Source organism: Asparagus officinalis, chromosome 8 (assembly GCF_001876935.1).
Source record: "Asparagus officinalis chromosome 8, Aspof.V1, whole genome shotgun sequence".
Classification (NCBI taxonomy): Eukaryota; Viridiplantae; Streptophyta; class Magnoliopsida; order Asparagales; family Asparagaceae; genus Asparagus; species Asparagus officinalis.
Genome location: NC_033801.1, coordinates 122889087 through 122913526, shown reverse-complemented (window position 1 = coordinate 122913526; position 24440 = coordinate 122889087). Strand labels below are relative to the sequence as shown.

At 35.7% G+C, this 24440-nt stretch overlaps 2 protein-coding genes and 1 pseudogene across 2 annotated transcripts; 1 reads left to right on the top strand and 2 right to left on the bottom strand.

Moving 5' to 3' along the window:
• Positions 1-4431, top strand: part of LOC109821999 — a 10175-nt pseudogene extending 5744 nt beyond the window's left edge.
• LOC109819621 (histone-lysine N-methyltransferase, H3 lysine-9 specific SUVH3-like) lies at positions 7045-14076 on the bottom strand. Its single transcript, XM_020385398.1, has 3 exons — positions 13907-14076; positions 11463-13553; positions 7045-7405 (listed from the first exon to the last, which is right to left on the bottom strand). The coding sequence occupies exon 2, from the start codon at positions 13531-13533 to the stop codon at positions 11515-11517; it is 2019 nt and encodes a 672-aa protein (XP_020240987.1). The 5' UTR covers positions 13534-13553; positions 13907-14076; the 3' UTR covers positions 7045-7405; positions 11463-11514.
• Positions 21079-24284, bottom strand: LOC109822732. The gene is made up of 4 exons (XM_020388979.1): positions 24048-24284; positions 22442-22528; positions 21961-22119; positions 21079-21374 (listed from the first exon to the last, which is right to left on the bottom strand). The coding sequence occupies exons 1-4, from the start codon at positions 24267-24269 to the stop codon at positions 21279-21281; spliced, it is 564 nt and encodes a 187-aa protein (XP_020244568.1). The 5' UTR covers positions 24270-24284; the 3' UTR covers positions 21079-21278.

Here is a 24440-nt window from a genome sequence, read left to right as displayed (position 1 = left end):
GAACGTTATCAGGGTTCATCGGCAAGAGGAGGCAGATTTGTTTTACATCCCAATTTTCACCACCATTAGCTTCTTCTTACTGGAGAAGCAACGAACGTTATCAGGGTTCATCGGCAAGAGGAGGCAGATTTGTTTTACATCCCAATTTTCACCACCATTAGCTTCTTCTTACTGGAGAAGCAACGATGCAAACAACTTTATAGGGTGTGAGACTGTGAGTGTATGCCTCAAGAACGTTATCAGGGTTCATCGGCAAGAGGAGGCAGATTTGTTTTACATCCCAATTTTCACCACCATTAGCTTCTTCTTACTGGAGAAGCAACGATGCAAACAACTTTATAGGGTGTGAGACTGTGAGTGTATGCCTCAAGGTTTACTTTTAAGCTATTATTTTGTTCCAAGCTTCTTTAACATGCGCCTGTCACAGCTGTGACCGGTAGTTGTTGAGTATTACTGTTCTAGTAGCAAACATGTTCTCTTGCTAGTATATAATGCTTGATTGTGCAAGACTGCAATTGTGCAGGTTCATCTGTGCATGCATGAATAAACTTCTTAATGACCTTACACAGATATCCAACTGTTGAGGTTGACCTTCGAGCATGTCTTTTGCTGTTCCACGAAAATAACCAACATACTAATGCTACCCAACTTCCTTTAAAAATTTAGAGACATGAAAAATTCTTGATGTAGGTTCTTGTCTCAATGATGAGTAGTGATAATTTGCTTGGCTAAATTCTATTATCTTTTTCTTTCTCTAGAAGAGTTTTATGGAGAAATACTCCTTTAATGTATGAAACATTGAGCTTAATCTTTATGTTTAATAAGACAAATTCCTCTGTCAATTGCTACAGCAAGACCTTATCTGATTTGGCACCACTGTATTGCTGAATTAAATTGATTTTGGGTTGTAGATATTGATCCATATTTAGAGTTCCAGAGGCGTATTCCTAAACTTGTGTTCATAGCTAACCCCAATAGTTAACTGATAGTCTGATGGTAATGATTTGACGAAGATAGAGACCTGCAATTATTCGACTATGGAAAAGAGCAGTGAGTTCCCGTAGGCATGTGACTCACTACTGTTGGATTCTGTAGGACAGAAAATTGTAAGATTAGTTCTTGTTGAGCAGATCATAAGCCTGATAATTTGTTTACAAATGGGAGAGTTAAGTATGTAATGTCATGTAGGAACTTATTGGGAGGGGAATGGCTCTAAGCCACCAACTTTTTTCAGATGTGCTTGGTAAGAAGTTTGATGGTGTATTCTTTTTCTTGCTTTCTTTATTGTGAAATATTTCTTTAGCTGTAGCTTATTTCTGTTTTATATCGCAGTTATTTCCTTGTGTTGACAATGCAATAATATTACTTGTTTTGATAAAATGTCTCTAAATTAATTTGAATGTCAAGAAATCATCGTTTATATTTTAAAGAACATAAACTCAAGCTAGCATGACAATGATTTTTATCTTGATAAATATAAGCTTCAGAATATCCCCTGTTTCAGCCTGCAAATATTTTGGTTTTTTAAGTTTCACTTACATATCTTATCTGCCATTGCTTGTGGAAATAGGAGGCATTAAAATGGGTGACTGATCAGCCTGCATGGCAACGTTCTGGAGGAAGGGATCACATTCTTCCTGTTCATCACCTGTGGTCTTTCAAGTCAGTTTGCAGATTTATGAAAAAAGCAATTTGGCTTCTTCCTGACATGGACTCTACTGGGAACTGGTTAGTATATCTGTTATTTTATTACGTATAAAAAGTTGATCAATATAGTGGAAATTCTGAACTATTTTATCATCTCTAGGATTCATTGCAAATTATATATAGGTATAAGCCTGGAGAAGTCTCGCTAGAAAAATACCTTATCCTTCCATATGTCGCAAATGTTGAATTATGCGATGCCCGGTGTATGTCAGAAAATCAATCAAAAAGAAGCACATTGCTCTTTTTTCGGGGAAGGCTTAAATGAAATGCTGTAAGCAAAAAGATGTGCAATCAACAAGCACATAGAACGCACCATAAAAGGACAAAAACTGCACATATGCAATTCCTTGCTTGCTTAGTTTTGATGCGATGCATGTTTACTGATCTTTTAATACTGAATCAGGGAGGAAAGATCCGTAATAAACTTGTGGCAGTGCTACATGATGCAGAGGGTGTCGTTATAGAAGAGGGAAGTTCCCAGGAAAGAGGCAGCTCAGACAGGCATGCGCGAGTAATAAATGTTCCTTTTCCAAAGGTTCTAACAGGTCAGAATTTTAGTGGAGCATGTTATGAATTTAGCTTCTTTGTATTGCATCCAGGTCTGTATTTTGCCTGAGCCCTGCTGGGGATACCCCATCTTCTGCCCGGCTTTTTGATTCAATTGTGAGCGAGTGTATTCCTGTTATTGTCAGTGATGAATTGGAGCTTCCTTTCGAAGGAATACTCGATTATCGCAAGGTTTGCCTTCTCCATCTCTACAAACACGTGCATGCACATATTTTCATTCGTGCTACCTGTACTGAAGTGAGGGAAACATGACCGCTTGGAAACTTAACTTGGTTAGACTGGATTAAGCTTTTTAAGATGCTTCCCTAGTTAGCATGAACTACAACAAAATGAAGCAGTATGGAAAATCCTCAGGATCAACATATTATCTGGTTACTATTTTGTTACACCCGATCCTTTCTCAATGATATTCTTCTTCTTTGTTTTCCTAATCACTTCCTGTAACTGTCGCATACCAAACATCAAATGCAACCTAGTTGTTCTAGTCTTATTACATCTTATTTGTTGCATTCAGTGTAGTCATATGAAAGCATGTATTTGCTAGTTTGTCTTTGTTGTCTCGTCGTGCATGTGATCTCCATTTCACCACCCTCCTTATGCATTCATATGAAACTGTCTATTTGCCAATTTGTTTAACGGCTCATTTGTCTTGTCATGCAGTCGTTCCTCGTCATGCATTCATATGTTAGCAGTTAGCTTCTTGTCAATTTGTTAAAACAGTTCATTATTCATCCCCAACCCCGACCCGCTCCCCCACACACCCCCAAAACTGGAAGGAAAAAAAAGGTATGTCTCTGTTTGATGTCATCCTAAGGTTTGCTCCAAAGATCCAAAAGGAATGTACCATCACTAGAAGAATGGAATGCATGATGAGACCAGCAAATTGTTAAATGAGCTGGCTCGTTTGATGCTTGAGTAGATTCATGCATCGGGAGGGATTAATTTGAAATGTGTATGGTCAAAATATAGGATGTTAATCCGTTCCTTCTGCTCACTTCATACCTAGCATCTAGGATGCTTACTTTTCCCCCTCCCTTCGATATATTTTGGTTCTCTATTAATTCAAGAGGGTTACTTTTAAAATGTCTGCAGCCAAGAAATAGGATATCCTCCTTTCCTTTTTTTTTTTTTCTTATCAGTATATTTCCTTTCAGATTGTCTGTCTTTCCCTTCTTCTGATGGTAATTTCTTTTGGATTTCCAATTCCAATAGAAATGAATATTTAGAAACTCTAGGAATACAATATGGATGATAACCTTATTTATTTTCCTTGTGTATACAGATTGCTCTTTTTGTTTCTTCGGGTGATGCTATACAACCTGGCTGGCTTATAGAATTTCTAAAGAGTATTGATTCTAGGCGAATCAAAGAAATGCAAGCAAACCTTCCCAAGGTTTGTAAACACGATAGAGCTTTACTTTGCATTTCTTCATGCTTAAAATGCCATTAAGTTAACTTATGTTCTCACCAAGCAGTTTTTATTGATTCATTTGCCTGTTTCAGTATTCACGGTATTTTTTGTATTCGAGTCCAGCTCAACCGCTTAACCTGGAGAATGGTTAGTGTTTTCCCCTGCATTTTATCTAGCATCAAAGCTACTTGTCAAAAAGTAGGGATTCCGTCGTCGAAAGCCTACCTTTCACCTTACAGAACTGTTAATTATTTTCATTTTCTTTTCTGCGTGCGGGGCATGATAGATTTTCCTTGTTATTGTTCAATGTTTTAAAGGTTGATTCCTTATTGTTTACATGTTCTAGATTGCTGGTAAGTTGGTGAACATCAAGTTGCATCTACGGCGATCACAACGTGTGGTGAAGGAGTCACGTAGCCTGTGCATCTGCGAGTGTCGTCGTGCAAACAGTACAAGGGCAGCAATGCCGTGATTGGAAACAGCTCTTTCTTCTTTTTTTTTTTCTTTTGATTGTTTTATGTGTTAGTTAAATTGTTGATAAATAAAGCATGTTGATTTTTTTTCATTGCAGTTTTGTTCAGAGAAATTTGAACTTTTTATTTTTTTGGCTTTGTTTTTTGTTTTGTTTTTTTTTGTTGTTACATTATAACATGATAATTCCCTGTTGTAGTCAGCATGACTGAACTCTTGCGTGATGTTGAGGTTTTCGAGCAGGGAGGCATCGGAAACAGCTCAAATTTTTTTAATTGTTGCTGTTAATAGATGTTTTATTCCGTCCCCCATTTATCATCCCCCCCCCACCCCCACCCCCCGCGTAAAAGAAAAAAAAAAAAAACCCAAAACCAAAAGTTCATTTTTGCACGGGGGTTCTATTTTACAAGGTTTTTTAAAATGAGATTTTAGGTTTAATATGTAATGACAATGCTTAATTCATGTAATAAGTGATTTTCTCATTTTCAATTATTTATCATCTGTATTTCAAATTCCTACCGGAACAACGCATCAATCTCATCAATTGAATTCTTTTGTCTAAAAATGAAAGATAGAGTGGAAAACAGAGAAAAAACACAATATACAAGGTTCACAAACGCTAATTTTCGTGTTAATTTTTTTTTTCAACCATAAATTTGAGATTAAAATGACATGGTATACATCATTTCAATTCGTTAATTTTTATTTCTCATTGTTTAAAACCTGCTATTCACCGCATTCATTAAAAAGGACAAGTATATCTATAAAAGCATCATCACATAGTCCTTAGCTACTTCTAAGACTCCGAATAAAATAACGATCAACCCAACTACCCGCAAATAGTGATCTCCAAAAAAAAAGAAATAAAAAATGCTAACCACAAATTGTAGAAGTTTCTCATCCTCATAAATCCACATTTATACGTTAAACCAACTTGAATAGAAGAAAATTGCAACGCTAATAATCGAATTTGCCAAGCAAGCAGAAACTCATGAATATAGAAAGCAACTAAACGCCTAATTGGTGCTTACAGAGCAAGTTACATAGAATGTAAACCTATAGATATCATCAGATATATAGTAAAAGATATGGGCTATTTACACTTTGATACCTCAAAGTTAAAAACTATTTTTAAATGTGATACCCCCAAACTTCATAAAAGTTCTACATTGATACCCCGAAAATATGGACAACAAATAATTTTAACATCATAGAGTATCACATTGATACCCCACAAATAAAAGTTCCACCACATTGAATGTTTTCGAGCTTCGGAGTTCTCGGGCAAGAAGAAAATTTTTGGTATCACAGTAGAAAATGGTATTAATTTGAGGTATTTAAGTGCAAATAACCCCGAAAATATGGACAAGAAATAATTTTTACATCATAGAGTATCACAAACCACTCATAATAAAGCACTGTTCCACCAGAAAATGCTTTCAAGACACCCAACCTGTTCAAAATCTAAAAAGGAGAGTCGATAATTATCTTACAGCAAAGACGACGCAAAAGCTTTAATTCAAGACCACAGATTTTAAAGTTATGCAGTTGAAAGAACTTCAACTACAACAAAAAACAGAGAGCTACTTCATTTAGTTCTAGAATTTACTACAGAATGGCTGATTTTGTGCCTACAGTCTGCACATAAGCTATCAAAATACAGCGACGATATATACCTTCGCGTCTCAGATTCTGCTTTAGATTTCTTTTAGGTTTGTGCTTACCATCTACTGCAGGTACAAGAAACCAAAACCTGAAACGAGGAAACACAATATAAATACCAGCATCTGTTAGCAATAATTCAAGTCAAAGCATGAACAGGTGTAGCAAAATTATCCCCCAAAAAAAAAAAAAAAAAAACCCAAAACCAAAAGTTCATTTTTGCACGGGGGTTCTATTTTACAAGGTTTTTTAAAATGAGATTTTAGGTTTAATATGTAATGACAATGCTTAATTCATGTAATAAGTGATTTTCTCATTTTCAATTATTTATCATCTGTATTTCAAATTCCTACCGGAACAACGCATCAATCTCATCAATTGAATTCTTTTGTCTAAAAATGAAAGATAGAGTGGAAAACAGAGAAAAAACACAATATACAAGGTTCACAAACGCTAATTTTCGTGTTAATTTTTTTTTTCAACCATAAATTTGAGATTAAAATGACATGGTATACATCATTTCAATTCGTTAATTTTTATTTCTCATTGTTTAAAACCTGCTATTCACCGCATTCATTAAAAAGGACAAGTATATCTATAAAAGCATCATCACATAGTCCTTAGCTACTTCTAAGACTCCGAATAAAATAACGATCAACCCAACTACCCGCAAATAGTGATCTCCAAAAAAAAAGAAATAAAAAATGCTAACCACAAATTGTAGAAGTTTCTCATCCTCATAAATCCACATTTATACGTTAAACCAACTTGAATAGAAGAAAATTGCAACGCTAATAATCGAATTTGCCAAGCAAGCAGAAACTCATGAATATAGAAAGCAACTAAACGCCTAATTGGTGCTTACAGAGCAAGTTACATAGAATGTAAACCTATAGATATCATCAGATATATAGTAAAAGATATGGGCTATTTACACTTTGATACCTCAAAGTTAAAAACTATTTTTAAATGTGATACCCCCAAACTTCATAAAAGTTCTACATTGATACCCCGAAAATATGGACAACAAATAATTTTAACATCATAGAGTATCACATTGATACCCCACAAATAAAAGTTCCACCACATTGAATGTTTTCGAGCTTCGGAGTTCTCGGGCAAGAAGAAAATTTTTGGTATCACAGTAGAAAATGGTATTAATTTGAGGTATTTAAGTGCAAATAACCCCGAAAATATGGACAAGAAATAATTTTTACATCATAGAGTATCACAAACCACTCATAATAAAGCACTGTTCCACCAGAAAATGCTTTCAAGACACCCAACCTGTTCAAAATCTAAAAAGGAGAGTCGATAATTATCTTACAGCAAAGACGACGCAAAAGCTTTAATTCAAGACCACAGATTTTAAAGTTATGCAGTTGAAAGAACTTCAACTACAACAAAAAACAGAGAGCTACTTCATTTAGTTCTAGAATTTACTACAGAATGGCTGATTTTGTGCCTACAGTCTGCACATAAGCTATCAAAATACAGCGACGATATATACCTTCGCGTCTCAGATTCTGCTTTAGATTTCTTTTAGGTTTGTGCTTACCATCTACTGCAGGTACAAGAAACCAAAACCTGAAACGAGGAAACACAATATAAATACCAGCATCTGTTAGCAATAATTCAAGTCAAAGCATGAACAGGTGTAGCAAAATTATGTAATGCAACACAGAATTCGATTAGAAAGGATAAAAAAACGAGTTATCCGAATTCAATCATAATGAAAGCTGTACCATCTTACCCACATACCAACTCAAATATTTAGATTATAGTTCTAACGAACTTAAGACTTGTAGACGTCTATTTTGTGGTTATATGGTTCATAGGGAAGAAGGCTCATAATGCTTTGATTTTTAACCTGTAGGAGGCTTTAAATAAGCATATCAGTTTCAGCTCTAGTAGAACATTTTCCTTTTGAGTTAAGCGGATAAAACCCCTCAGTAATCCCCTGAGTGATTTTTTTCCTACTCTTTTAACCTCAGAGGGTATAATTGTCAAAAGAAAAGTCTCCCTGCAGGTAAAAGAGTAAAAAACTCACCCTTTTTTTCTTTTTGCTTTTTTTGGTTGGGGGTTTTGTGTGTGGGTGCTTTTTTTTCCTTTCGCCAATGATAGCACAAGGGGTCTATCCACAATTAACCCTTTCCTTTTTCATTGGCCTACCCTTGAATTTGGCTTGGAAGAATTTGCTTCCGAATCCTGACAAACTAGCCAAGTGGTTGGCTAGCGAGCTAACAAAGAAAATTCTCGAGACTTACCAGAATTGCATGGTGGACCGGTGATCCAGACTGTAGAAAATCAGCGACACATGCTCTATAATGCTAAAAAAAAGTATACAGCTTTAAATTTTTTGCCCATTCATCCAATGGAAGCAAATTGAACAAGAAATTAGAGCACTTAATGGGGGAAATAGATCTTTAATCATATATCTTTTCACCCATAAGTAGTCTAAAGCGTGAGAATATGATGAATGATGTTCAGCCATGCAGTTCTTGTATTCAAACTATGATACCGCTTACAAGAAACTGGAACACTTGATGGGGGAAATAGATCTTTAATCATATCTTTTTACCCATAAGTAGCCTAAAGCCTGAGAATATAATGAATGACATCAGCCGTGCATTTCTTGTATTCAAACTAGAAAGGACCACCGCTTACATATGTGTCGAACACTGCAACACTGTCTCTGATTAACTATCAACTTTTTAACACAGAAATGGAAACAATTATCTAACTCAATTTGAAAAACTTGGACTAACTTAGGTTCTAACTCATTTGCCCAAGAATTAGCTTAGACCGTAACTCATTTGCCCAAGAACTAATAGCTCACTAAATGCATCAAAACTTATGTCTCTCGCTGTTATTTTCTCAAGTTTCAGTGCGATCTGATTTCTCGTGTAAACGAACATCATCAACCAAGCATGGCCTCTAGGATGCAAATTAACTTGAATTGTTTATGCAATTAGTTTTACTCAGAGTCATCTTGTGAGTCATCACTTGTGATTCTTCTATATATACATAGGGCGGACTGGCATTCAAAAGAAATTAGAGTTGTAAATAAAAGAGTTTACTAATAAGGAGGTAGAGTTATTTTTCTTATAAAGGGAGAAGAATTCTAATTGCATATGTGTTTTCTCGCTTGTATGATTACTGCCTTTTTATTTCGTCGTCAAGGAAATTTAGTTTCTGCCTTTAACCTAATTTTAACAATTTATATCTGAGCCAACATCATTGCATCTAAGATTCGTGATAGATCATGAATAAAGCAAATCATGTAATTAAAAAAAAATCATCGAAGCCGGTTGCTAATGAAAGAGGGAGGTCATGGAGCCAATGAGGTGGAAGTAACTCGACATCAAAATCCAATCTTTCCGATCAACAGTGGATGCTAATTTTGCCACAAGCCAGGACACATAAAAATAAGTACTAAAACTACAATGCATGGTTAGGGGAAAAGCAATTTGGGATGCAAGACCATTGGGTTGTTAACTTATAAATCATGATCCGATTTTTAACTCTTGTAGCATTTATTTCATCTGCTCACACAAGAGTTTGTTTACCACCTTTAAAAATATGCATGACAGCTTTAACGTGAATGGTGTCCAAGATTCATTATAGAAACAAGTGAAATCTCATGATTTTTGGCACATGCCCTTGAATCACAAGAGTGAAGGTCTTTGGAAATTGCATGTCAAAGAAATGCTTATGGTAATCCCAGAGTGCAAGTTAGATTCCTGCAAATATTGCATCACATGAAAGCAATATGAGTTTTACTATTGCATTTCAGGGAAAATAACTTTATTGAGTTACATTCATGCAAATGTGTGTGGCGTATCTAGTTCGTCACTTTCACTAATGACTTCACACAAAAGATGAAAGTCTACTCACTAAAGCACAGCTTAAAAATATACGGTTCATCTAAGGATTGTTGGTCACATTAACCAGATGATTTTAATTCCTTGGGTATTTATTGAGACAGTAACAACTACCCTTACTTATATGCTGCGTGTATTATTTAAATTGTCTATGTGTATACATGTCCAAACTGAATGACCAAATACCCCTAATTATACAATCAACATCATTTTGTGTCGGGTATTTGAACAGATTGTAAAGTTGCACCATAATATATTTGATCCTTAAATAGGAAAATGTATATAATTATGATCTGCCTTTTCTGCCATTCCAAACTTTTAATCATCCTTTTTCCAAAACCTTATTTAAGATGGTTGGACCCACCTTCTCTTAGTATTTGTTTTAGTAGTCTGCCACAATAATAAGCAAGCATGTGTAAACAAATGATTAGCTTACGCAAACTTGGGAAAAATAACGAAAATCCCACATTGGTTTATGTCCCAAAAAGGCACAACAGTAAACAAATTCAAGAAAGTAATACTTTTTCTGCATTGATAGGTACCAACTAGTATTTAAATAGGGTGAAAAAAAGGGACTTTGACATTTGAAAGGTTATGATCAAATATAGTGAAAATTAAAATAAGAAACAAGACTAAAATAAAGGGTAATTGCACAAAGAACCTCAATACTTTGGGACTTTTCCCACATAAACCCCAAATATTGACGGAAATGTCCCTCAGGTCAAAAAATCCTGTTCTCATTCCTTTTTAATAATTTTTTTGCAAAACAAAATCTCACATTAGGCAATTTGCAAATAAATGCTCCTCTTCCCCCTTCCCCTAACCCTTACCTTAATCCTTTTTTAACAAATTAATTAAAAGGATGAAGAAGGGTTCCCCAAGGAGTACTTCGTCACTTTGGGTGTTAATGGGGGAAAAGTTTTTGGTGTTGTAGCAAGAAACAAAAGTTTTTTTTTCCTTTTTTTGTGGTTTTTTTTTTTGGTGGGGGTGTGGGGTGGGGGATTAGGGGGTTGGTGAAATTTGTGCCCCGTATGCTTGCATTTAATCTGTGGTTTTCTGTTCACATTGGAGATTATATGGGACATGCAGATCGCAAGTGCGACGCGCTTCAGTTGGGAACGCAGGGGACACCCCAGTTGAATGAGCCTCAGATATTGTATTTGAAGATACAAGTTTGTCAAACTATTTCATATAACCTACTATATTTTGTGCTAATTACATAACACATAAAGTCTTATAATTTTGATGAAGTCTGCAAATATGTAATACCCTATGTTCTGCTCAGTATATTGTAGAAAAAAAAGCATTCTACTATGCTTTCCTTTATCAGTCAACAAAGAGAATAAGAAAAGTATTTTCGTGTTTTGATGTACTAAATAGGAAGAATGAGTTGTGTGCCTTATTATTTTCTCCTTTTCACTCAATTCCTTATGCAACAAAATTCAAAACTACAAGAACCTTCTGGCTCTAATAATAATAGATAGAGAAGGAAAACTAAACACTGAGAAAAACATTTCGTGGAGAAATAACTCAAACTACATTAATATAAGTCTGTATCAGCTTTAAATAGAAAATGTCACAATCTATTCAATATGAAAGCACATCCATCTACCATCTTCCAAAATTACTACAGAACGTACGTATGTTTCTCGTAAAATTCTTGAAACGAAAAATAACAAGGAATAACCTCAAGCAATATATGAACAAAACTTCTAAATTACGCTAGAGAACTAAACATAGAAATTATGACAATTTCTTACCTTCACACACTGGATTAGCAAAAACACGCTCCATAGATATATTGCTAAATCTTTATCCAAAAAGTCCTCGACACTTTGGTGATCCACATAAACATTTCCTCGTCATGCGAGAGCCAGCACCATTACTCATACCATAATCATAAGTCAGCTCAGTCAGCGGAGGAATATGCTTCATTGCAAAAAACATAATGTGTGGATATCCTTCATCGCCATGATCATACAAAATCGGCTGCCAAAAGACATTAGGAGAACAACTATGATTCATGAAACGAGATATATTCCCCATATGCCTTGCACTTATAATGATAGGTAATGGCCCCAGATTTTCACTTGAGTAATCAGCACTCGGATCCCCTAACAACTCAGGCCCATAATTCCATTTAAATGCTTTTTCATCAACACCGATTGTTTGAAAGATATAGTGATCATCTTCAGCATTGTCAACCTCTAAATTGATCTTATTTATGACTTCTCCAGTGTACTCACAAATAAAAGTACCTGCCCGAATAGGATCCCAAGATCGTAGCCCCCAGCCTCTATCCCTTGTCTTGAAAACCTCAAACTGGATTCTAACACCCTTTTGAGTCACTCTGTTTCGGCAATTTGAAGAACAACAGCAAGATGCATTGCATTCATAGATTAGAGGCTTCCGACTCACAAGAGCTCCACTCGAACTATAAGGAAGGTCACCGTCATTTAATTTCGCACAAGTGCAATTAACATCACCGGGGAGGCAAACACTTGCACACCTACAAATCTCCAAAGGCTTCATGGAGTTAAGAGGCCTTAAATACGCAACTTTAGTACTGTATCTGAAGTGGCTTGGTCCTTTCTCATCGTCAACTTCATTAACAAGGCAAACCGGTAAGTTTTCAGCGCCAGAGGATAAATCCGGCAATATCATTCTGCCTCTCGAGGCTGGAATATCTTTCCACTGCTGTGTCATTTTCCATATAGCAAGTCCAGGAGACTGCTCTGGTTCCCTCAACAACTTAAATTTAAAAACATTAAAACCTGATTTTCCTTTCTCAACCCATGAGCTCTGGACCTTATACAAACCATCATAGAAATAAATTTTACCATTCGTCGTGGTATAATCTCCTACACTGCGAATGACTCTAACTGTATTTCCTCTATGCAGACTTCTCTCCAGTGCAAGATTCCCCCTTACAAGCTTCTGATCAATGTTAGCATTACCCCCTTGTCCACTATAAATCAATGATTCAGTATCGGTCTCTTCATTCTCATAACCACCAGCTGACACAACACTAACAGCAACAGTGTCATCACCATCATTGAATTGAGCGGACATGTAATCAATTCCGGCCATGCTCGGAGCATGAAGACCAACAATACACAACTCCATCCTAAAATAAAAAATATCTCCAATTTCAACACCGGGAACTGAACCAATTCTCTTCCCTCTATTCGCCCTGAGATCATTTGTCATCAAAGTATTTGCGGCCGTTAAATCCGGGCGTGAATTTTTCCCTTCTTTTCCATCCTCCAACTGTGATAACCTCCGTCTTAGAGCATCAAAAGTCATAAGAACAATCTCGACTGAGTCTCTAGGATCAAGAAGGGAAGGCACCAAACCTGAGTCAATTTTCTGAACTTTTTTGGGCTTCTTTTTCTGCGGCGTCTTCACTGGAGTAGAAGTGCTGCCATCTGTAACAGAATTACTGCCAACTTGGTAGCCACCCAAATGACTTGGCTTCTTGATTTTCCTACCAAAGGCTGAAGTTTGAGCACTGGGCAGGACTTCTTCGTCTTCCTCATCGAGGAGATCAATAGATGGGGAGTAAAATGTTGGGGTGCCATTGGAGTACAAATTTGGTCTAGGTCCATTAGAAATCGGTGTGGCATGAATAGGAGTTGAGTGTACAGGTTGATTCGGAGCAGCAAAAGGAGGGAATGATGAGTGTTCAGAGGGGGAGATGTAGATGAAGGGATGTGCATTAGATTGGGAAACTGAATTGATGCCATAGGTTGATGGGAACATAGGTGATAGTGTTCTCAAGGGTTTAACATCTAACCCTACATTTTCACTGGATGCATTCGGGGTTTCCATTGCAATTTAAGCACTAGCAGCTGCAAGCACAAGACAAACCCCAAGTTTAATTAAGCAATTAACTAAGTAATTTACCCATTTCATTTCATTTCCTTGCCCAAATTCTTAACTCAAACCAGCGTGAAGCTAAACAAAATGAGACTCATGTAAGAACTTAACTACAACCCTAGAAGAAGAAGAAAAAACCTGACAAATCAAAAGGAAAAGCTAAACCCTAAATCAAGACGGCACTTTGAAGAAATGGGTGCTCTCAAAATTGCAACTTTAGAAATGGGTTTGAACCAATTTCAGAAATTTTTGAGTAAAACAGCTCAAAACGATCGAAACCTACCGAAAAAAGAAAAAGCACGGAGATTTTGGGGGGAATGTATACCTCAAAAATGAGAGCTAGGGTTAGCCCTCTTTCTGCTGTTAGAAAGTTGAAATCTTTCTTCGCTCAAACTTCAATTTGGCGTCTCCACTCTCATTTTAGAAATCTCTAAAAAGAGGAAGTGGCTTTATTTTCTGCTAATTTTTTCTTCCTCTTACTGTTCCTGTGGTGGAGACGGTGGGGCCCAGCTCACGGGAGTGTCAAAAGCTGGCTTTTCACCGAGATCCGTAACGGCGGTAAAAAGTGAGGTGTATGATTACATAAATATCCCTGGTGGGCCCATCTGAAAAGAGTCAAAGATGGCGCTTTTCAGAGGTCACGTGGCACTCCACTCGAAATTGGGCTGGATCCTCTATTCCTCCTGGGTTTTGCATCCGTCTTACTCTACATTAGAGATAGAGCCAAAATATTAAATTGGTTTATTAAGTGACACACTTAAATTACTTTAGGGCTTGTTCGTTTATTTCTTAAAAATCAAGAAATGAAAATGGAAAAGGTGGAAATATCAAAATAATTCATTTCTTTTATTTTTATTCCTAAAACTCACTCACAACATCCAATAAAATATTATTTTCATTCAACAACTCATCCACATCATCTAATAAAATATTATTTTCATCTAACCACTCACCCACCACATCTAATAAAATATTATTTTCATCTAACAACGCATCCACCACATCTAATAAAATATTATTTTCATCTAACAACTCATCCATCACATCTAATAAAATATTGTTTTCATCCAAACATCACTCAACTCATCTCTTTTCATCGTTTCAAATCACTCACATCATCGAATAAAATATTATAACAATTCACCTCATCTCATTAACATTTCATTTCTTTGTTTTCATCCCAAAAAGTTGTGAAAACACTTTTCTTAATCTTTCTTCACATCACCCAATAATACAATGACAACTCATCTCATCTCATTTCATTTCTTATTTTTAAGAATGAACCAAACAAAAGAAAACAACAAAACTACAGGAAATAGGTTTCTTATAATTCATTTCCTTATTTTTTTCGCCAACCGAACAACATCAAAACTAGTTTTCTTAAAAAATCACTCACATCATCCAATAATAATGTGACAACTCATCTCATCTCATCTCCATTTCTTTGATTTCCTTTTTTTTAGCCAACCAAACAATTCAAAAACCCATTTTTCTTAGAAATAGTTTTCTATTTCTTTGATTTCCCATTTTTTTAAGGCAAACGAACATGCCCTTAGTCTAAAAAGTGACTCAGGCAACAGTTTGGCCTATGAAGTTACAATTCGATGACACAAAGGCATCTCCGACGCCGGAACTTTACCTAACGGCTAAAAAAACGCTCGTGATCGTAAAAAACAAACGGTAATCTGACGTGACACGTATTAAGGAGAGTTGGGCGGGATAATAACTACCCTAATTGAGATGGGGGAAAACTGAAAGGGGAGAGATCCGAATCAATCTGAATTCTCAAATTGAAATTGAGATAGAGAGGACGAAGCAGAGTCAGAAAGGAAGTAGTTGGCAAAGATTAGAAGTTGGCTCAGAGCATTACGTCGAATTGAAGAAGAATTGAAGAGAGGGTCATTCTCATGGTCCTCAAAGGTGAGTTTAAATTATGAAATTTAAGGTTTTTTTATATTTGTTTGGGATTTTATTTGTAATGAAGACTCAAAGTTGGTGTATGGGTTCAAGGGCAAAGTCATTTGATCATTTAGAAGTTAGGGTTTGTTTGCTGAAATTTGGAAGAACTATTTTTTGGTTTTGGTGGTAAATTTTCATGCTTTTTTATTTTTATTTTTTAATTTTCAACAGATGAGTGGGACTTTCATGGTGAAATTTAGATATGGGGATCAAATAGTATTAAGTGAGGGTGATATTGTCGACTATATTGGAGGAAATTTTAATGTTGAATTCATTGAGAAAGATGCATTTTCATTACCTCTTCTCAGACAAAGTCTAGAAAACTATGAGTATAGCAATGTGCTCTTCATGTATTATTCTTTACCAGGTCTGGGGGGTTTGAGAAAATTAAAGACACATAATGAACTATTTGAAATGCTTGAGCAAGCTAATAAAGATAGAGTGGTAGAGATATTTGCTGATGATAGTGTTGATATACCTGTTGAGGTGGATGTGCCATTGGAGAGTGTTGGTGAACCATCATCGTATATCCCTAATCAATCAGAATCTGCCAAAAATCCTGAACCAACTCAAACCACTCCCAAAAGGACTAAGAAATTGTGTCAAGGAAAAAGATTACACCGAGATGAAAAAAATAGCCTTGTTGTATCCCAAAAAGAAATACAATATCCTAGTCCACCACATGAAAATATAGATCCTATTCACCACATGAAGAAGTTGATGAACTTGATGTGAGTGCTCAAGTCAATGCAGATCCAAATCAAGATGGAGAAACAAATATGAATGCAAATGTTGGGTATGCTAGTGAGAAGTCAGTTGATTCCTTTGATAGTCAAGCTCAAGAGGCTTTACATAGTGATAATGATGAGTTATTTGAAGTAAGGCAAAGAAATAAGAAGCTTTTTGTTGATGTAAAGGGTATAATTGTAGTTGAAACTAGGGTGTTATTATCAAACAAAGGTGAAGGTCCTCACAGGAGAGTAAAAATGCACACTGCAAACCAAAGTACTAATGCACCAAGTGTTACAAGTGATGCACCACATGAGACACAAAGTTATGCACCACCTATTGTGTCAATTGATGCACCAAATACACCTCCAATTGTGTCAAGTGATGCATCAAATGCCATAAATGATGCACCAAATGCCACAAATGATGCACCAAATGAGACACAAATTGATTCACCACTTATTGGGTCAATTGATGCACCTAATGCACCTCCTACTGTGTCAAGTGATGCACTAAGAGCAGAAGGCAATGATAAGAGGTTGACCCTCAAAGGTAAAAGAGGTAAATGAATTATTCCTAAGAAAAGCAAATGGCCAAATGCTTGGACATCATATGAAGGGGGGGTATTGATCTGAATAAAGAGCCAGTGATGATGAGGGGGCCATAGAGGATAATGATGAAGATGAAATTGTGAATAAAAAAGAAAAAGAAAAGGATGGAGGAGGTAAACTACAAGTGGTTCAATGAGGATAACGATATGAGGGCAGTTTACTTTGAAGAGGGGTTGAAGCCTTGAAGGTCACATCTAGAAACACACTGAAAGAGACAATTCTAAACTATTCACTTCAGAAGCATTATGACTTGGTGTATGTGAAGAATGACAATAAGCAAATACCAGTCTCTCGTGCACATTGTCATTGGCAATTTAATGCATATCCAAATAGGAAAGATCAGGACTCATGGCAAATTAAAAGCATACACTTATATCACACTTGTAGCAGAATTTTCAAAAATAGACTAATTACAGAGGTGTGGTTAGCCCATGAATATCTTGATAAGATTTTAAGAAATCCAAAGTTTAGGCCAGTGGATATGAAAGAGGACATGGTTGCTAATTATCAGGTTAATGTTTGTTTAAGAAAACGTCAAAGAGCTAAAGAAAGAGCCTTAGATGCTGTGGATGGCTTGATGAAAAAGAAGTATGGTTTATTGAGACCATATATGAGAGAGGTATGTAGGTCTAATCCAAATACTACATGTGTGATAAAGGTTATAAATGCAGAGGATGGTCAGCCAACTACTTTTCTTAGATTCTATGTATCATTTTGATATCATGAAAACTACATTTGCACACTCATGTATGAGAATATTTGGTGTTGATGGTTGTTTCTTAAAACATGCTTGTGGAGGACAATTGTTGAGTGTTGTTGGTAGAGAAGGAAATAACCAAATGTGGCCTATTGCATGGGCAGTTGTAGAGGGAGAGACAAACTCTTCATGTCAGTGGTTTCTAAGGGTGCTGAATACTGATTTACACATGGGTAGTGGTGAAGGTTGGACTATCACTTCTGATCAACAAAAGGTAACCTAATTAACTGACATTGTATACTATTGAGTTCTGTTTTTTTTTTCACTTGTTCTGAGTTGCTACTTGTCTTAACATGTTTTGTAGGGGTTGGTACCAGCTATTCATGAGGAGTGGCCAGATATTGAGCATAGACAATGTGCTAGGCATATTTATTCAAATTGGAGGAAGATTCACACAAGAAGATCACTTCAAAGGAAATTATGGAATTGTGTCAAAGTGACCACTATATGGGAGTTTGCAAAGGAAACTAACATTCTTAAATCAATTTCAAATCAAGCTTATGAGGATTTCATGTCAAGGGATCCAAACATTTTTTGTAAGTCTCGCTTTAAAACTCATAGAAATTATGATGTGGTGGATAATAACATGGCTGAAACTTTTAATTCTTTTATTCTGGTGGCAAGATATAAGCCAATAGTACCCATGCTAGAAGATATAAGGTTAGGTTTGATGGGTAGGATGCAACAAAAATTCAAACTGGTTGAGACATTTCATTTAACAAGTAACATATCTCCTAGGATAATAAAAGGTTACAAGAGGCATATGAAGAGCAAAAAAAAATTGTGAGATTCATTGGAGTAGGACTGATGAAGAGAGAGGGGTTGAAGTTAAACATGAGGGAATCAGCCATGATGTGAGTTTAGCAAACATGACATGCACTTGTAAGGTGTGGGATTTGATTGGGGTATCATGTGTACATGCTATCAGTGCACTTCTGTTCATGAGGAAACAACCCGAAGCTTATGTGTCAAATTATTATGCATATGACACCTATTTATTAACATTTCATACACTATTAAACCATGTTGAAGGAAGTAAATTATGGGATATGGAGGGAGACGATATGGTCTTGCCCCCTAACATGCTAAAAAGAATCTAGGCATGCCCAAGACTGCTAAAAGAAGGGATCCTAATGAAGAAAGCAAGAAATCTGGTAAGGCATCAAGAGCAAGAGTCTATACCAAGTGCTCTAACTGTGGTCAAAGTGGACATACAAGGAGGAATTGCCCTCTTCCAAGACAAAATGCTACACAAGTAAGTGGTTTTTTAAAAATTCAAATATATGCACACTGTCAATTATGTATCATATATGTGCACCTTTTACTAACATTTTAGGAACCACAAGCAACTGAAGGAGCTTCAACTCAATCAGCCAGAATTAGAAGACCAAAAGGGAGAAAAAAAAAAGAATTAGCCAATTACATGAAAACACAACAAATCAAGATACTCAAATACCAACTACATTAATAAGAGAGAGTAGAGCCAGGAGAACTAGAAATTTATAGCAAAGAAGACATGTAGGAGGCAATGGTGATGCAGGGCATTCACAAGTCACATGAAGGGGTGGAATAAGAGGCAGAGGAAGAGGTAGAAGCTATTCATCAAGGATACGTGAAGGTTATGGTATATGATGGGGAGATGATGGTCAAATGGCATATAGAGCTTCAACTCAAATAGCTGCTAGAGTCATTCACACTCCATCACAAAATGATTCCCAAGTGATTGAGTAAAAGCTATAATGCATGTAATTTTGCTAACTCTGGAAGATAATAACATATTGTATTATATTTTGCAAGCTTTGTCTAACTTATATGTATGTGGGAGAATATTTTTGGGGCTGAAGGTAATCCATGTACAAGACTTTTGGTGATGTCAGTGAATTCTCAATATTGCAATGATAATATGGATAATATGTGTGTGTGACATTCTCAATTATGCATGTTGATTGTGATTTATTGACATGATGATGATAAACATAGTGTACATGGTTTAATTTTGAATAAAACATGCATGTACATAGTGAACATGCCCAAATTTTGAATAAAACAAGCATGTACATAGTGCACATGTCCAGAGTTTGAATAAAGCATCCATGTACATAGTGCACATGCCCAAATTTTGAATAAAACATGCATATACATAGTGAAGATGCTTAGATTTTGAATAAAACATGCATATACGTAGTGTACATGCACAGGTTTTGAATAAAACGTGCATGTACATAGTGAACATGCCCAGATTGTGAATAAAACATGTATTTTGAATAAAACATGTATGACACCAAATGACACCAAATATTTTCATACATCTTCACACAAAAACTTCCAAACAAATTTGATCAAAATTAACCTTTCATTTTATTATAATCTCTGTTACATAAGTCAAATTCCTCTCTCAGGAATCATATACAAATACATTACACCCATGACACCAAATAACATAATGAATTACCCTATTCTAACTACATACAAACTTAAGCCAAATACAAGAAAAACAAATGACCAAATAACCCTAAACAACATCTTCATCTTCATGTTCTGTGACTGAATTTCATCCTCCATCAAAGATATTTCGCTTTTACCATCTCCTGCAAATATGTCTCAGTTTCACCATTGCACAAATCAAACTCCTCTTTCATCTTGGCAATTTTATGATGACAGTCCCTTAGCTCAAACTCACATCCTTCAATTATGTCATGCTCTGTCTTCAATGTGCTCAAACTCACATCCTTCAATTATGTCATGCTCTGTCTTCAATGTGCTTCTCAGTTCACTGATTTCTTCTCTTAGCAATGGAATTAGCTTGAGATGTTATTTCAAGTTTATCATGTTACCGATAAAAAGATTTCAAGTGCACCATACAGTATGTGCATGGGAGGTTGGAGGAAACTAAGTTTAAAAATTGATCTGAGGCTATCTTAAACATCTTATGGGATAAAGCTTTGTTATACCAAATTTCTTCTCCGAAGACCACTATTAGGGTTAACAAAAAGATCAACATCTGTTGCTTTTTTTTTTTTTTTTTGCTTCCGCCAGAGGTTTTGAACTTCAATTCACTCTTGTTGTTGGTCTTGAAAATCAAACTAAGGTGAAGTATACATGAAAATGTGGGAAAATATGTCATAAATGCGTTGACATAATTTTTCCAACACTACCATCAAATCAACCACAAACAATAGCTCCAATGTCAGCAAATAAAATTTCATCAAAAAAAAAAGTCAGCAAATAAAATAGCAATACCAGCGAAATCCAATTACTAGAGATTAGCAATTCCAACTTAAAGAAGCCACCATTATAGCAACAAAATTGCAACAGAAATCAAAGAGATAAAATTTCAAAAAATATTCTATATTTTCATAAACAAAATATTTTATTAAAGGTTCTGAACACATTTGAATATCAGTAACTCATCCTGTCATATATATCCCAAGACAAATTAAGTGGAAAAACAAGGTAAAAACTGAAAAATTGCATTCCACACGTTCATCGTAATTTTATATTAATTACAAACAGACTAACTACTGTTAGCCATGATATACAAACAATACATCTGAGAAAATATGTTTCGCAACGGAATGTATGGTGAAAATCTCTTCTGGTGATTTTTAGAAATAAAAGGAAATTTTCATCAGAAATTTTGCTTAAGCCTGCTCTCTTTTGCCGAGTCGACTCTTTTCCTCCTCTACTTGCTCTAAAAGCGCTTGGAGTTCAGCTTCATTGAGCCCCTCTAATCGTTTCTGCAAGAAAAAGAATTTTCAGGGTTAGATATAGAAAAATTTTAATATCTAAACAAATTCTTCAGTTTTTTGTCTAATTTCCCGTGGCAATTACAAGGTTTCACCTCAAGCAACTGAAACTTGTAATACTACCTTCAAGGTTCCTAATTAGAAATTGTAAATTATGTCCTTTTCTATCAAGTGCGCAGTTTGAAGAGTAAAGGTGTATCCAAAATGTTTAAACATACCAAGAAAGTGGGGTGTTTCCCATTCACACTGATGATTGACATTGTCGAACTTATTAAAGACTAAAAAGTACTTAAAAAAACAGTTCCAACCTATAACATTGTAGTATTCTTCTCTAATAAAAATCCTTTACAGTGTTTTTGTGCAAAACCCGAATAAGTTTCATGGTAGGTTGTAAAATTATCCCTTTTTGGTAATGTCAAGATCACATTATGCAGTGCTAAAACAATGTTAAATGAACAAATTCATGGTAAAATGTTAAAAGAACAACTTCAAGGTAAAACCATAGTTGCCATCAATAATTACAGTACATACATCTATACGAAAAAATTGCAACAATATAAGGGAGAGGTAAATTGACCTCCATAACTTTGTACTCGTAGTCTTTTAGCTGCTTAGCGTATGTCATATCTTTGTTCGACACTCTGAACATATATGTAGAAATCCAACCGATAGTTAGCCCCAACACCAACACTAATTGCACCACATTACCTGCTTGTAGAGGATCCACTCCAACAAACTGAAAAAATATATGGAAAGAAATAAGTTGAACCAATAAGAAAATTAGTAATGAAGCAGTAAAACCTGTGGTATATCTTATTAGTTAATTGTGGATAGCCCCCTGAGGTCCTTCTGTCCCAGATAGGGCCCCTGAGTATATTTTTTTCTCTTTGTACTCCTAATGGAAGAGAAAATTAATTTCAGACAACTAGACTCTGAGGGTAAAAGAATACAAAAAAAAATCTTAGGGGGTCTATTGGGTGATAGTACAGGGGGTCTATCAGCAACAATAGCACTACAGGGGGTCTATGTGTAATTGGGCGATAGTACAGGGGTCATACCTCGAGTCCACTTTTTAAACCGACTCCAAGCACAGTAAGCCCAAGACCAATTAGCAAGACATCTTTTCTCGAGTATCCAAAGGGCACCTATTCGATATCACAAAAGCACCTCATTAAAACTTAAACTGGAATTAGAATGAGGAAATTACAGAGCATTTACATGACTAGAATAAACTGGAATTAGAATGATTAAAATGTAAATGTTTATGAGCTCAGAGCAGAAGTGACATACAACACCCATGATATAAGGTTCTGCATACAATTATAACCCTTAATCTTAACCATCGGAGGATTTTCCAAAGCAGATTAAATGTGTCTTTGACCCATAAAAAGGCATTCAACCTAGATGGGCATGTTACCGTATAAATTAATAACCCTCAACACGACTTCGGATTTTGGTGCAGCGGAAAGGACTTCAAAAGAAATATAGACTGATTTATTCAAGTTGTAAGAGTTAATTGAAGGAAGACAAGGAATTAATTGGAGACGATATATGAATTTAAACCATGAAGAGGAACCCAAGAAACAAGTACTTTAGGAAGATACTTTAATTGCCTATTCTGGAGGAGCAAGATTTTGGTGAGGAAAAAAAATCAATTATCAAAGAAACTTAAGAAACTAATATTTTGAAGAGGAGGAAAACAAAGGAGAAAATACAAAGAATGCTCGGCAAAAGTATTGAATCTCTGAGAAATAAGGAAATTTGTAACTAAATTTGAGCACCTGAAAACTTAACATCTAACAAATGATGGAGAGAATGAGAGGACATGAATCTCTTCAATGTTGCAGGTTAAATACCTTCTTGATAGAAGTTCATCGAAGCTGAATGAATAAAACTTCAGGCATTGAAAAGTTAATTGTTTGACTATGACAACGATGTTAGGTGAAACCTGTATATTATGATATTTATACAAGGTAAAGAAATAGTAAATTTTAAAGCTGCACCCAGTGCATACTGCTAACAAGAATGAACATAGAAACAAAGAGAGAAAATTCCTCAACATGTTACAAATATGTTCCAGGGGCCACCATTTATGAGACATCAACATAGCCTTGCTATCATTGGTCATCACATGCTTGAACTTTATCCAATGTCATTTATGAGACATCAACATAGCCTTGCTATCATTGGTCATCACATGCTTGAACTTTATCCAATGTCATTTCTAGATCAAATACAGGTTCTCATTGGTCATCACATGCTTGAACTTTATCCAATGTCATTTCTAGATCAAATACAGGTTCTTTCAGATAGTTTTGACCAGTTTTGAGTCAGGTCTTACAGTCTCAATGGTCCAAATTTTTCAGGGTAGAAAACTAGTTTCATTTGTTTCTCACTTTCTTAAAATGCAAAAGAAGCCCTGCTGCAAAATTCAGACTAATGCAACAAACTGTAATGACTCTACAAATTCGTCCATAAGTTGTTCTAAGAAGACAAACACATGGATCCCCTGGAAACATTTTCCTAAGCTTAAAACCAAAAGAACTCAACTTCTATCATTATGCATTTGCAATGGTTACCATATATGAAGATACCTATTAAACAACGAAACATGCATTTAATCAAAGGCCAGTTTCAATGTTAATTATAGTTCTCTGTACATACATTTTCGCGGTCTGGAGAAGCTCCAGGATCCTCTGCATCTCCTTTCGATGATGATGAACCAGTGCAGCTAGGAACACCAAAGAACTTGTTCCTTGTACTTAAGCATGAGGGAACTCCTCTTGCAAATATAGCAGTGCCGCTCTTGTACCCATTTTGAAGATTAACAACACCTGCAAAGGAAAATGCTAATTTACAATCTTCCCCTGATAGCCAGACTATCATCAGCACCCGTGATTGCAATATAAAAGCATAACCCTCATCAAAATTTTGGCGTTCTAATCTAGTGTAACGGACTTTAAGAAGACATCTAACTAGCTTAGGTCCAAATCACATCGAGCACACAGATTTCAAAGAGAAAGTATGTTGCACAGAGACAGAAGAACATATTTCAGC